The sequence below is a fragment of the Microtus ochrogaster genome, linkage group LG4, assembly GCF_000317375.1.
Source record: "Microtus ochrogaster isolate Prairie Vole_2 linkage group LG4, MicOch1.0, whole genome shotgun sequence".
Lineage (NCBI taxonomy): Eukaryota > Metazoa > Chordata > Mammalia > Rodentia > Cricetidae > Microtus > Microtus ochrogaster.
The window spans coordinates 56,422,834-56,435,216 of record NC_022030.1 but is presented as its reverse complement, the minus strand read 5'-3'; the positions used below and the strand labels follow the sequence as shown (position 1 = coordinate 56,435,216).

The 12,383-nt window shown below is 47.2% G+C and overlaps 2 protein-coding genes across 13 annotated transcripts in view; one reads left to right on the top strand and one right to left on the bottom strand.

The window, feature by feature from the left end:
• Positions 1-8,120, bottom strand: part of Znf142 (zinc finger protein 142) — a 24,913-nt gene extending 16,793 nt beyond the window's left edge. For 2 of the 7 annotated variants that reach the window (XM_026786048.1, XM_013351710.2), the window contains exons 1-4: positions 7,843-7,915; positions 7,530-7,658; positions 5,350-5,663; positions 552-1,151 (exon numbers count right to left, since the gene is read on the bottom strand). In XM_026786048.1, the coding sequence (XP_026641849.1) occupies positions 552-1,151; positions 5,350-5,635 (886 nt within the window). In that variant the 5' untranslated portion in view covers positions 5,636-5,663; positions 7,530-7,658; positions 7,843-7,915. Of the gene's footprint in view, positions 1-551; positions 1,152-5,349; positions 5,664-7,529; positions 7,659-7,842 lie in introns of all 7 variants that reach the window. The other 5 variants (XM_026786051.1, XM_026786052.1, XM_005361631.3 and 2 more) reach the window with 4 other exon arrangements.
• A 79-nt stretch (positions 8,121-8,199) lies between these two features.
• On the top strand, positions 8,200-12,175 carry LOC101994892 (mitochondrial chaperone BCS1). Of its 6 annotated transcripts, none has more exons than XM_013351716.2 (8): positions 8,200-8,523; positions 9,435-9,754; positions 9,836-9,975; positions 10,180-10,374; positions 10,572-10,635; positions 10,863-11,032; positions 11,473-11,590; positions 11,702-12,175. In XM_013351716.2, exons 2-8 carry the CDS (start codon positions 9,435-9,437, stop codon positions 11,949-11,951), a joined length of 1,257 nt encoding a protein of 418 aa, XP_013207170.1. In that variant the 5' UTR covers positions 8,200-8,523; the 3' UTR covers positions 11,952-12,175. The 6 variants fall into 6 exon arrangements, with proteins under 6 accessions (XP_013207170.1, XP_005361686.1, XP_005361687.1 ...); XM_005361629.3 differs by having other exon boundaries at positions 9,347-9,754; XM_005361630.2 differs by having other exon boundaries at positions 8,200-8,702.
• Positions 12,176-12,383: the final 208 nt, after the last annotated feature.

Genomic DNA, 12,383 nt, shown 5'->3' with positions numbered 1-12,383 from the left:
CTCTTGTAGACCAGGCTGGCCTTGAACTCACAGAGATCTGCCTGCCTCTGCCTCCCGAGTGCTGGGATTAAAGGCGTGCACCACCACCGCCCGGCTGAGAATATTATTAAAATAATTTCAGATTACATGTTGCATAAATCAAATTTTACTCAGTGTTATAGACAAAGGCTTCCTTTTGTTTCATGTATTCTAATTGATTCAAGTTTTCTAGAGCCTTTCCCTTATCACCCAGTATTTCCATCTTCTTTTTTATTTTATTTTTTATTTATTTATTTTGTTTTACAAGACAGGGTTTCTCTGTGTGGCCCTGGCCATCTTGGATCTTACTCTGTAGACCAGACTGGCCTCTAATTCACAGTGATCTGCCTGTTCCTGCCTCCTAAGTGCTGAGACTAAAGGCCTGTGCCCCACAGCCAAGCTGCAATTCCATCTTCTTAAGCAATGGTCTACATTCTGTCATACTCATATACTGGAAACAAATGGGGTCTCTTATAAGAGAACAACTGTGGATACATTCTAGGCACGAGACTAGTGGGTCCCTGGTCCCCTACCTGGCAGCAGCTCCTGGGATGGAAGGCCCTGAGCAGCAGAAAGTTCTCCCCGTGTACTGGCTCCATGGCTCCGCTGATGCTGCCGGAAGAGTTTGACGTTGGAGCCCATGAAGCTGCAGTGGCTGCAGTGGAAAGGGTAATGGGCTTGCCGATGCAGCTCCATTCCCTGCTGGCTCCCAAAAACAAGGGAGCAGCCCCGGAATGAACAGGGTACAGGAACTGCCTTGTGGGTCTGTCTCAGGTGATGCTGCAGACCCTTGCGATCTTCAGCAGAGAACACACAGCCAGACTCTGGGCAGGAGAATGTGTTGGGAGTGACCCGGTGAATCTTGAAGTGGCTCTTCAAGGCCTGGGGCTGGACAAACTCTTGTCTACATACAGGACATGGCAGGGGGCTATCTGGCAGGCTGGGGTCCTGCAGAGGGCCATGGAGGGTGCGGTTGCTGGGGGGCAGCTCTACAGAACACGGGGGGCTAGAGAGGTCCTGCACAGCCTGAATATGGGTCTCAGTGCACTGGTGCAGGGACAGCAGAGTAGGCTCTGCAAAGCTCTGTTCACAGCGCTCACAGAAGTAAACCTCCACCACCTTTACCAGGACACCTGCAGGCAGAGGACCGACAGAGAGAGGCACAGAATCAGATGGAACAAGACTTGAAAGAGTTAGTCACTAGTAGAAATGTAGGTAAATCTTTTATAGTCATGGAGTACAGATAGATTTCAAGTTTGGCTTTGTACCTGGACTATAAGGTCAGGGAGAACCTGTCTGGAATGTGTCTGGATTTCTAGTATGTAGTAAAATACTTGGCAAAAGATGTGTGCTTAGTGTGTTAATAAATCAATAAACAATAAAATCCAGAAAGCATCAAGAAAAAGTAAATTTGGGGCTAGGGAGATGGCTCAGTCAGCAAAGTGCCTACCTTGTAAGCATGAGGACTGAGTTCAGATCCCCAGCACGGATGGTGCAAAGACAGGCAGGTTTCTGTTTCTGGAGCTTACTGGCTGGCTAGCCTAGGCAAACCAAACTCATAAGCTCCAGAGTCATAAGAAACCCTTTCCGAAATGACTCAGTCAGTATTGGCCTTGGCCACCAAACCTGATGACCTGAGTTTAATCCCCAGAACCCACATGGTAGGAGAGAACCGAAGCCCACAGGTTATTTGCTCCCATGCAAATAACAGACACCCAGACCCACACCCACCTCAGGTAAGGTAATATGCAAAAGAAAGAAATAAAAACGTAGGGAGCAACTGAGGAAGACCCCTGACCCCGGCATCTACACACGAGCATCCATGTGCACAAACATACACTGCTGCATACTAGTAAGATGTGACAATGGTGATGAAGGTGATGGCTGGCAGGAGCGTTTGCTGGGTACCAAGCATCACACAATGGGCACTGCATACATGGTTTCACTTGACCTTAAGTTTATGGGTTGATTCTCCTGCCTGCAACTCCCATCTCACAAAGGAGTATTGGGCTAGAGATCCACGTTACTGCATCTATATGGCTTTTTGACATGGTCCCACAGGATAAAATTCAGGTTGCTAGGGTTGCATAGCAAGCACATTTTTTTAAAGTTTTTCTTTCTTTCTTTTTTTTTTTTATGTATACAGTGTTCTGCCTGCATGTATGCCTGAACTGCAGGTCAGAAGGTACTGGAATGCATTATACAGATGGCTATGAGCCACCATGTGGTTGCTGGAAATTGAACTCAGAACCTCTGGAAGAGCAGCCAGTGCTCTAAACCTCTGAGCCATCTCTACAGCCCTGTGGCAAGCATTTTTATCTGCTGAGTCATCTCATAAGCCCATGAGACAGGGTCTTGATATGAAACCCAGGCTGACTTAGGTAGCTTAGTCTAGGCTTGAATTCCAGACCATTCTGCCTCAGTTTTCTGAGTACTAAGATTAAAGGAATCCACGGATAACAGACACATACCAGCATACTCACCTATCAAAGTTATATTTGTGTGCAACTACCTATTAAATATACCTTATCTTTTCAACCAATTCATGGTATTTCAGAGAACTAATAAATCAAACTGAAATTCTGCCCTGATGGACCAAGAAGATGTTTCTAGCAACAATAACAACAAGACAACAAAGCTGCCTTATACATCTCATTCCTATATGTATATATGTTTTCCTATAAGAGAGGCTCCTGGAGTGAGTTACGAAGTCAGAATGTGTATTACTGTAAAATTCACTATGTAGCTAAACTGACCTTCAAAAGCTTAACTTAGGTTGCGGATGTAGCTGGGTGATAGTACAATAATTAGCTACCATGTAGAAGAACCTGGGTTCTATACCCCAGCACAAAAAAAAAGAAAAAGATTATTTTATATTCTTCTAAGGAAAAAAAAGTGGTACATTTACACAATGGAGTACTACACAGCAGAAAAAAATAATGACATCTTGAAATTTCCAAATGTATGGAGCTAGAAAACATCATATTGAGTGAGGTAACCCAGACCCAGAAGGACAATCATCATATGTACTCACTCATAAGTGGTGTTTAAACATAAAGCAAAGGAAACCAGCCTACAAATTACAATTCCAGAGAACCTAGACAACAATGAGGACCCTAAGAGAGACATACATGGATCTAATCTACATGGGAAGTAGAAAAAGAAAAGATCTCTTGAGTAAATTGGGAGCATGGGGACCACAGGAGAGGGTTGAAAGGAGGGGAGTGGAGAAAAATGTATAGCTCAATAAAATCAATCAGGGCTGGAGAGATGGCTCAGGGGATAAGAGCACTGGCTGCTCTTCCAGAGGTCCTGAGTTCAATTCCCAGTAACCATCTGTAATGAGATCTGGTGCCCTCTTCTGGTCCTCAGGGATACATGCAGGCAGAATATTATATATATATAAAATAAATCTTAAAAAACTTAAAAAAAAATAAAATCAATCAATCAATAAAGTTGCAAGATTGTAGTAGCTGGGCATGGTGGCATATACCTTTAATTCCAAAACTGGGGGGCAGAGGCAGGCAGATCTCTGTTGCAGGCCAACCAGAGCTACATAGCGAGATCATATCAAAAACAAACAAAAACCCAGAGTCGCAAGATATTATGTATCCTTACATAGCCTCTTCTCAACTCTAGGAGTTTGTTTTGTTTGCTTTTTTGGTGGAGACAGGGTTTCTTCAGAGAAAGAAGTAGTTTTCGCTGTCCTGGAGCTCACTGTAGACCAGGCTGGCCTTGAACTTGTAGAGATCCACAAGTTGCTTCTTGAGTGCTGGAATGAAAGGTGTGTGCCACCAATGCCTGGCCTATTCTACAATTTTTTTTTAAAAAAAAAAATACTTAGTTTTGGCTAAAATTGAGAAGCAAAAATAGCATTTTATGAAATTAAGCATTTTTTTCCTAGGGCTATTGTTTATCTTTATTTCTTCTTTGTGATCTGCATGTAGAGTAATTCATATCCATTCATCTATCCCCTCTTTCCTCAAGACAACATCCTGCAGTGCAGCCCTGGCTGGCCTGGAATTCACTATGTAGACTCTGGCTTAGAATATTTAGCAATCCTCCTCACTTCTGGAAATAGAGGTATGTACAAAAAAAAACAAAAACAAAAAAATAAAAAACCAAAAAAAGGCCAATGAACTCTAAAATTTAAAAATATTGTTTTTATTTTTTTATTTCTTAAAAACAGTCAGTTATACGAGATGTGTCCATATGTGCATGCATATGTTTGGAGGTCAGAGGACAACTTGTAGGTGTTGGTTCTTTCCTTTCACCATGTGGATCCTGGGGATTGAATTCAGGTTATCAAGCTTAGTGGCAAAAGCCTTTATCCACTGAGTCATCTTGCCAGACCCCTTAACCTGACACAGGGTCTCACTATGTGGCAGTGGGTGGTTTTGAACTTACAGATATCAGCCAACCTCTGTCTCCCAAGTATTGGGATTAAAAGCGTGCACCACCACATAGTCCGTTCATACTCTCTCTTTGTTCCCCCAGAGAGAAGTTAATGATTTTTGTTTTGTTTTATTTTGTTTTTTTAAAGACAGGGTTTCTTTGTGTTGCTCTGGTTGTTGGAACTCGTCCTGTAGACCAGGCTGGCCTCAAACTCAGAGATCTTCCTGCTTCTGCCTCCTGAGTGCTGGTATTAAAGGCATGTACCACCAATGCCTGGCTCAGTTTATAATTTTTACACGGTCAAATTACCTATTTTTTCCCAGCATCCTTTGCTATTATCCTACTCTGTCAGAAGACAAAGTTTACGGCTGTAACTGAAAAGTAACAGTTAAAGCATAGGACATGTCCCAAGATGGATTTTTTAGATGTATAAAGAATGAAGGGAAACTTCCTACTCAGACAAACAACATGCCCTGGGTAAGTACAGTATGTTATACACTTGAAACTAGGGCAAGGAAACACCAGGGACTTCTGGAAAGCCCTGCAAAACTCAAGATGGTTGATCAGGTTGGGCCTCTGACCTAATGACTGGCTGGTTTAGGGTCAGTATGGAATAAGAAATCCCCAAGGACTATCAGAGCAAGGACAAGCCAGAATAGACACAGTTGTCAGAAAGGTCTTCTGTTCTGAATTACTGCCTAGCAGACACGAAGCTCTCGGAGGGAAAACTTTGCCAAAAGTTTGTTACAAGGCTGTATGCTACCTTGCCAGCCTTCCGTCAACATGCATCTGCTGCAAACCAAATTATAACATCTCCGGGTATAAAAATAGCATGCTACCTTGTGTTCTCATCACATTCAAAGAGAAGGACCAAAAATAGCACACACAAAAAACTCAGGCTGTGTCCCACTGGCCTGGTAGCAACTATGTTTGTACCTGAGGTGTCTCCAGAAGCTCCTGGGGTCAGGGTTTCAGCTACTGCTTCCACAATGATCTCCATGTTCCCTGAACTCTCTTCAGTAGCTGTGGCCTCTACCAGGAGGCAGCCTGGGTCAGCAGGCAAAGGTGCAGGCTCCCCAGAAGCACAGGTATTCTGGACAGGGCCCAGGATTCCATGGTTTGAGAGAGGTGGGGGAATCAACAATAGCTCAGAGCATAGTCCATCCATCTCCCCAGTGCCGCTAGCCAGCTGGGATGCCAACACAGGGTCTGTCATTATCATTGACTTCTGTGTTGTGGTCTCCTAGATGCTGACAAGCAGCCGGGAAAAAAAAAATCATACATACATGGTTAGAATTTTCAACTTCTCCGAAGCTGGCCCACACATTTAGGCATTTCCATTCATAGTAACATGCCATACTTTATTATCCTAAATATTCTCAAAGCAACACTGAACACAGTATAAAATGAGAATGAAGTCTGCATTAGTAGAACCAACAAGTTGAAGCCAACATTAAAGATTGCAGGTTATGTTTCTTGCTAGTAAGTGATGACTACAACAAGACTAAGTAGGGCCGGGGGCTCTCATTATTCTCAGTGTAGATATAAAACCACTGCTTCACTAACAGCCCTTCTCGCCAGATGATTTGCTGTATTCTGGCGCTACATTCTGTTTTGTTTGCTCCCCACTTTCTTGCCTCTTCCATTCAGTGCATCTCAATCTCTTCGTCTAGCTAATCAAGCACACCTACTTCTTAAGAAAATATCATTTCTGCTGTGAATGCATTTCCTCTCTTTCGGGTCCCGACAGCCTTTGTATGTAACTCCATCAGCAACCATACTGCACTATTTTTCCCTATCCGTCTCTCTTCCTAGCTGTACAGCTCAACTAGCATCAAATATGGTACGTAGCTGAGGATGACCTTGAACACCTAGTATCAATCTAATGAGTGCTGGGAAGTCAGGTGTACATAACATCTGTTTGTAAGATTTTATCTTTAGTTATGTGTGTTGATATTTGCACATGAGTGCAGGTGCCCGCAGAGTCCAGAAGAGGGCACTGTCAGATGCTGGAAATGGACGCTAGAAACTGAACCCAGGTCCTCAGAAAGAGCAGCACTCACTCTTAACCACTGGACGATTTCTCCAACCTCACCCCCCCCCCTTTCTTTTTTAAATGTGGGGCTGGGGATCAAACCCAGAGCTTTGTGCATCCGAGGCAAGCACTCTACAAATGAGTTACTATATATACCAACACAGGATGTGGCGCTTTCTTACTTTAGGGAGCACAAGGCAGACTTACAAAAATTCTAGTGACCAGCTGAACTGAAGTAAACCCAGATATTTTAAACCAAGGTGTCAAACCAGTGTTCCCTCACATACAAGGTAACTTTTGAACTCACCAACTTTTTTTTTTTGCTTTTTCGAGACAGGGTTTCTCTGTGGCTTTGGAGCCTGTCCTGGAACTAGCTCTATAGACCAGGCTGGTCTCGAACTCACAGAGATCCACCTGCCTCTGCCTTCCGAGTGCTGGGATTAAAGGCGTGCACCACCATCGCCCGGCTGAACTCACCAACTTTCTAAGGCCTCCAGAACCTAACACAACCAAGAAGCGAATTAAACTAAAGGCCCTGTTAGTCACGGCTGAAATAAGTGAGATACATTTTAAAATTCTTAGCACTCAGGAGGCAGAGGCAGGCGGATCTCTGTGAGTTCGAGGCCGGCCTGGATTACAAAGTGAGTTCTAGGCCAGTCGAGGCTCTTACACAGAAAAAACCCTGCCTCAAAAAACCAACCAACCAACCAAAATAGAACAACAATAATTACTTGATGAAATCGGATCACCAAGGTGGAATGAGACCCAGGTGAGGGCCGCTATACCTTATTCTGCAGAATCCCTCCACTCAAACCAGTAAGAGCACACAGAAATTCCGAAGGTGGAAGAGCACTTCCGTGGTTAGTGAGACTCTTTGGAACCTACAGCTTCCACCGACGGCTTAGAATTGCTGCTCTGCCCAATTTTCCTGCTCCATCACGCAGCCTCAGGAAGATGCAGCGCTTGAGGCAGGAGTGTGCCAGAAAGTAACGTGTTTTCTTTGGGAGCGGAGAACCAAGGGATATGAAAGCCTGGGGAACAAGGTGCCTCGGTTCCCACCCGCCTCTGGGCTTTGACTCACCGTGTGGCCTTGAAGAGAAGCACTCGCGTCGATTCTCTAGGATTCAGCTTTCCTAGCTGTAAAGTGGAGGCGGCGACAGACAAGTCACGAGATCCAGCGAAGGAGAAAGGCGTTTAGGAACCTGCAAGACTTGGAATGATGCATCGTCACGATTATGGTCCTGAGGAGAGGCAGCGGATACCCGGGCGGGGCCCAGGGAGGTGACGCGAAGATGCACCCGGGTCCCTCCCGTCTGCGTGCTCTCCCTCAGCACCACCTCCCACGGGGTCCCACCTCCCAGGCCCACTCACGCTGGGGCTGGAGAAACTTTTACCTCCAGCTTGCAGCACCCGCACTACCCCTGGTTCCCGCCGACAGCCGCTCTCTCACCTTCTACCCCAGGACCGGCGGGAGCTGCATCTCTATGGTCTGACTGGTACAGGAGAGGCTCCTTAGGGGCCTTTGGTGTGGCCGCCCTCGCCCCACACTCCTCTGGGAATCTGACGTGGGGCGGTCACCCTGTCTCTCTTCGCGGCCGGTGCTACTCTATGGTTTCCCCCCCCTATGTCCTTGAGTACCCTAATTCGGAGGCCCAAAGCGGAACCACCGAGAGTTACAGGGTAGAGAGGCACAGACTTCGTGGTGGGTGTGGCGGGAAGTAGTTGTAGAACTCGGGGGCGGGGCCTAGTGGCTCTACCTCCGATTGCGGCCTGGTTTTACCATCGAGTCTGAAGGCCAGAGAGTCATTGCAGTAGGGGGCGCAGTGACAGGTTTACCCCGACCACGTTCCTGGAAGCCCGAGCTGTGTTGTGTAGCGTGTGTGGGAGACAGCTGCTGCCTGTCAGGCTCGGGAACCGGCAGCCAGAAGAGCTTCGTCAGTGGCTCTCTATGGAAAGGTGTTTTGGAATCCTAGATCCCAGCTCCGAGCCTTAGTGGAGGTCACGGCTGTCAATTCACCGGTGGCCCGAGAGCCAGGCGGAGGACGAAGTGGCGGTGGTGGAGTGTCGCTGGAGAGGTGTGCAGGAAGTAATTAGTCCTTTTCCCTTGGGAATGGTCTACAGTTAGGCCTAGTCACATCTTACTGGGTTGAAATTGGAAAAGGCTCCGTGGAGGAAGTAGCCTATGAAATCTCAATAAGAATGCCGGGAATAAAGAAGGGGGCAGTCGGAACCAACAGAACTGAATGGGCCAGAGGTAGGTAGCGATTTGCATATTTGTCGAACTGCTGGTAAAGATAGCTGCCCTAATGTGGAGGTTCCTGCGTATCCGGTTGTGTTTGAATCCAATGGGAGAAAGTCACCGAGGGTGCTGGAGTAAAAGTGTGACAGCATTGAAGAGGGTCCCCGGTATGGTGGCTGACTGAGGCGAGCACTGAAGGTCCATTCAAAGGCCACTTCAAGAACTAAAATTTAACTTGCATGTAATAGTTTAGGTGGGAAGCAACAAAAGTTTGAACAGTTCATTGGGAACTGGGTCTAAGAGAGGATAATTGAAGGAAATTTTTGATAGTAAGGCTTGTGGTCACTGATAGCTCAATGGAAAAAAATCATCTTTGTTGACTCCACCCAATGGGGACTCTTTCTGTCTCAGATCTTGCCAGGGACCAAAGTCTTGCCTTTCTCGTATCCTGATGCGTGCTTTTTGGAGTTGAGAAAATCTCCAAACCTGTTCTTCTGGCAAAAAGTCTTCTATCTGAAGAGCAAAATGGGTTGGAGAGCTTGGGGTGTTTGCCCTGGCATCCCAAAGGATACTGCTGACCTGCCGTCTTGCTTCTGTGGGAGGAAGTGGGGCACATCTGATGGGTCTGGCTTCTAAACTCGTCTTGTGCTTTCTCCCAGCTCTGCTGCTCTCCACCCCTAGGTTTTGACAGTGTCTCGGGGCCTGTAAGCATCTGTCGTTTTTGTTTTTGTTTTTTTCCCTTTCAAGATGCCATTCACAGACTTTATTCTGGCCCTAAAAGACAATCCCTACTTTGGGGCTGGATTTGGGCTGGTAGGTGTGGGCACAGTTCTGGCTGTGGCCCGGAAAGGAGCCCAGCTGGGTCTAGTGGCATTCCGGCGCCATTACATGATCACATTGGAAGTCCCTGCTAGAGACAGAAGCTATGCCTGGTTGCTTAGCTGGCTTACCCGACACAGCACCCGCACCCAGCACCTCAGTGTTGAAACCTCATACCTGCAGCACGAAAGTGGCCGAATCTCCACCAAGTTCGAATTTATCCCCAGCCCTGGAAACCACTTCATTTGGTAAGACTGGAAGCTAGGAAGGGCTCTGAAGACAGGACAGATTGATGGAGGAAACTGGGTTACTTTGACAGTTTTATTCAGGTATCAGGGGAAATGGATCCGGGTACAGCGAAACCGAGACATGCAGATGGTAGACCTGCAAACGGGGACTCCTTGGGAATCCGTCACCTTCACAGCCCTGGGCACGGACCGGAAGCTTTTCTTCAACATCCTGGAAGAAGGTATGAGATGGCACAGGCAGGCGCAGGCTTTTGCTGGGGCTCTCAGAAATGGGGCTTTCAGGAATGGGGCCGTTGGGCATCAACAGCTTGAAGAGGAGGAATAAGAATCCAAATACTTGGGAGAAGGTTACCAGGACAGAGCTCTCCTTAATTGCAGAATCAGCTGTTATCAAGAGACTTACGGTCTCATCTCCTTGCTTTCAGCTCGAGCACTGGCCCTGCAGCAGGAGGAGGGGAAGACAGTGATGTACACAGCTGTGGGTTCCGAATGGCGTACCTTTGGTTATCCACGCCGGCGCAGGCCACTGGATTCTGTAGTCCTGCAGCAGGGTCTTGCTGACCGAATTGTCAAAGACATCCGGGAATTCATTGATAATCCCAAGTGGTACATTGACAGAGGTAAGAAGCAGCTGGGATCTAGGCTAGTCTGTAGCCAGATGAGGCGACAGAAAATTCTAGCTCTGGAAAAGAAACCTTGTTTCTTCAGATGCTAAGACCTCCAGACTAGTAGGGAATAGAGCTGAGGTGGAATATAGACACCTGGACCAGAGTACAGGATTCGCTTTAGGTTTTGTTTGTCTTGGTTATGTCCCTAGGCATTCCCTACAGACGTGGCTACCTTCTTTATGGGCCCCCTGGTTGTGGGAAGAGCAGTTTTATGTGAGTAGTCCAGTTCTCTCGACTCTGAACCACACAGTCTTTGCAGAAGAACTGCCCTGATAGGGTGGGGAGAGAGGCATGGGTCTGGGAACTCCGAGCGGGGTTAAACCAGATAGACACAACATTGGTGGGTGGTACTGGAGATGTAGGCCTCTGAGGCAGACCTCCTGGGAGTCCCAAAGAGGCTTCAGGTTGCCTAGGCCCTCCTTCTGTGTGTCTGTCCACAGAACCGCTCTGGCTGGAGAACTGGAGCACAGCATCTGCCTTCTCAGCCTCACAGACTCTAGCCTCTCAGATGACCGGCTCAACCATCTGCTGAGTGTCGCCCCCCAGCAGAGCTTGGTGCTCCTGGAGGATGTGGATGCTGCTTTTCTCAGTCGAGACTTGGCCCTGGAGAGTAAGTAGAAGATGCTGGGGGCGGGGACTCTTGTTTAGCTGATTTAGTGTGTGGGCACATGCACGTGGAGTCAGTTCCCACCTTGTTGAAGCAGTGCCTCTCTGGGTTCTGCCATACTCCTGTCTCCACTGCCAACATGCCGCAAGACTTAGATCTGTGCCACTGCATCCAGCATTTTACCTGGATTCTGAGACCAGGCTTGATCTTCAGGCTTGTGCAGCTAGCACTTTTGATCCTAAAGCCTTCTCCCTGACCCAGGAAAGTAGTTCTTAAGATACTGAGGGTATCTTAAGAAGGAAATGAGGAAGAGCGGAAACAGGAATTTTTGGAGGCCTGAGTCAGCAACAAGAGGTGCTGTGCTGATAAGTAGGTAACTGCAGAGGATACTGGAGCACGATTTTAGCTAAGACATGCCCATTCACATTCCTGTCATCCTCCAGACCCTGTAAAGTACCAAGGCCTAGGTCGTCTCACCTTCAGCGGACTGCTCAATGCTTTGGATGGTGTCGCCTCCACTGAGGCTCGCATTGTGTTCATGACCACCAACCACATTGACAGGTAAGGAGGAAGAAGGCAGAACTCCACTGCTATGTCTTGGGGGGCGGTGAGGAGGCTGTCTCTTTTGGGTGCTAGCAGGAGTATTGGCTGTGACTCTGCTTTTCCTCTTAGGCTGGATCCTGCCCTGATACGCCCTGGGCGAGTAGATCTGAAGGAGTATGTAGGCTACTGCTCACACTGGCAGCTGACCCAGATGTTCCAGAGGTTCTACCCAGGGCAAGCACCTTCCTTGGCTGAGAACTTTGCAGAACATGTCCTTAAAGCCACATCCCAGATTAGTCCTGCCCAGGTGCAAGGCTACTTCATGCTGTATAAAAATGACCCTGTGGGGGCTTTTGAGAACGTTGAATCTCTGAGGTGATTCACCAGGCCACTATCTGCTCTCAAAAAAATCCATAAACACCAATCACACTAATCTGGTCTGTGACTTTTCCTCCCTCCCTTGCTGCGTTTGTACTTGAGAATAAAACAGGGGTTGCAATAGCAGTGCTGCAAGATACACGTATACAAATGATGGGGCCATGGTCGCAAGAGAGGGAAAGGAGAGACTGACATGAATGGAGAAAATATATACGTTCACAAAAGGCCACCCAAGTAAGAGGCATTGTGGCCCGATGTTGTGGCACACTTTTTTGTTTGAGGCAGGGTTCTGTGTAGCCGTAGCTGTCCTAGAACTCACTTTGTAGACCAGGCTGGCCTTGAAGTCAGAAATCTACCTGCCTCTGCCTCCCAAATGTTGGTATTAAAGGTGTGCCATTTGGCACATACTTTTAATTCCAGAGCTAAAGTAGTT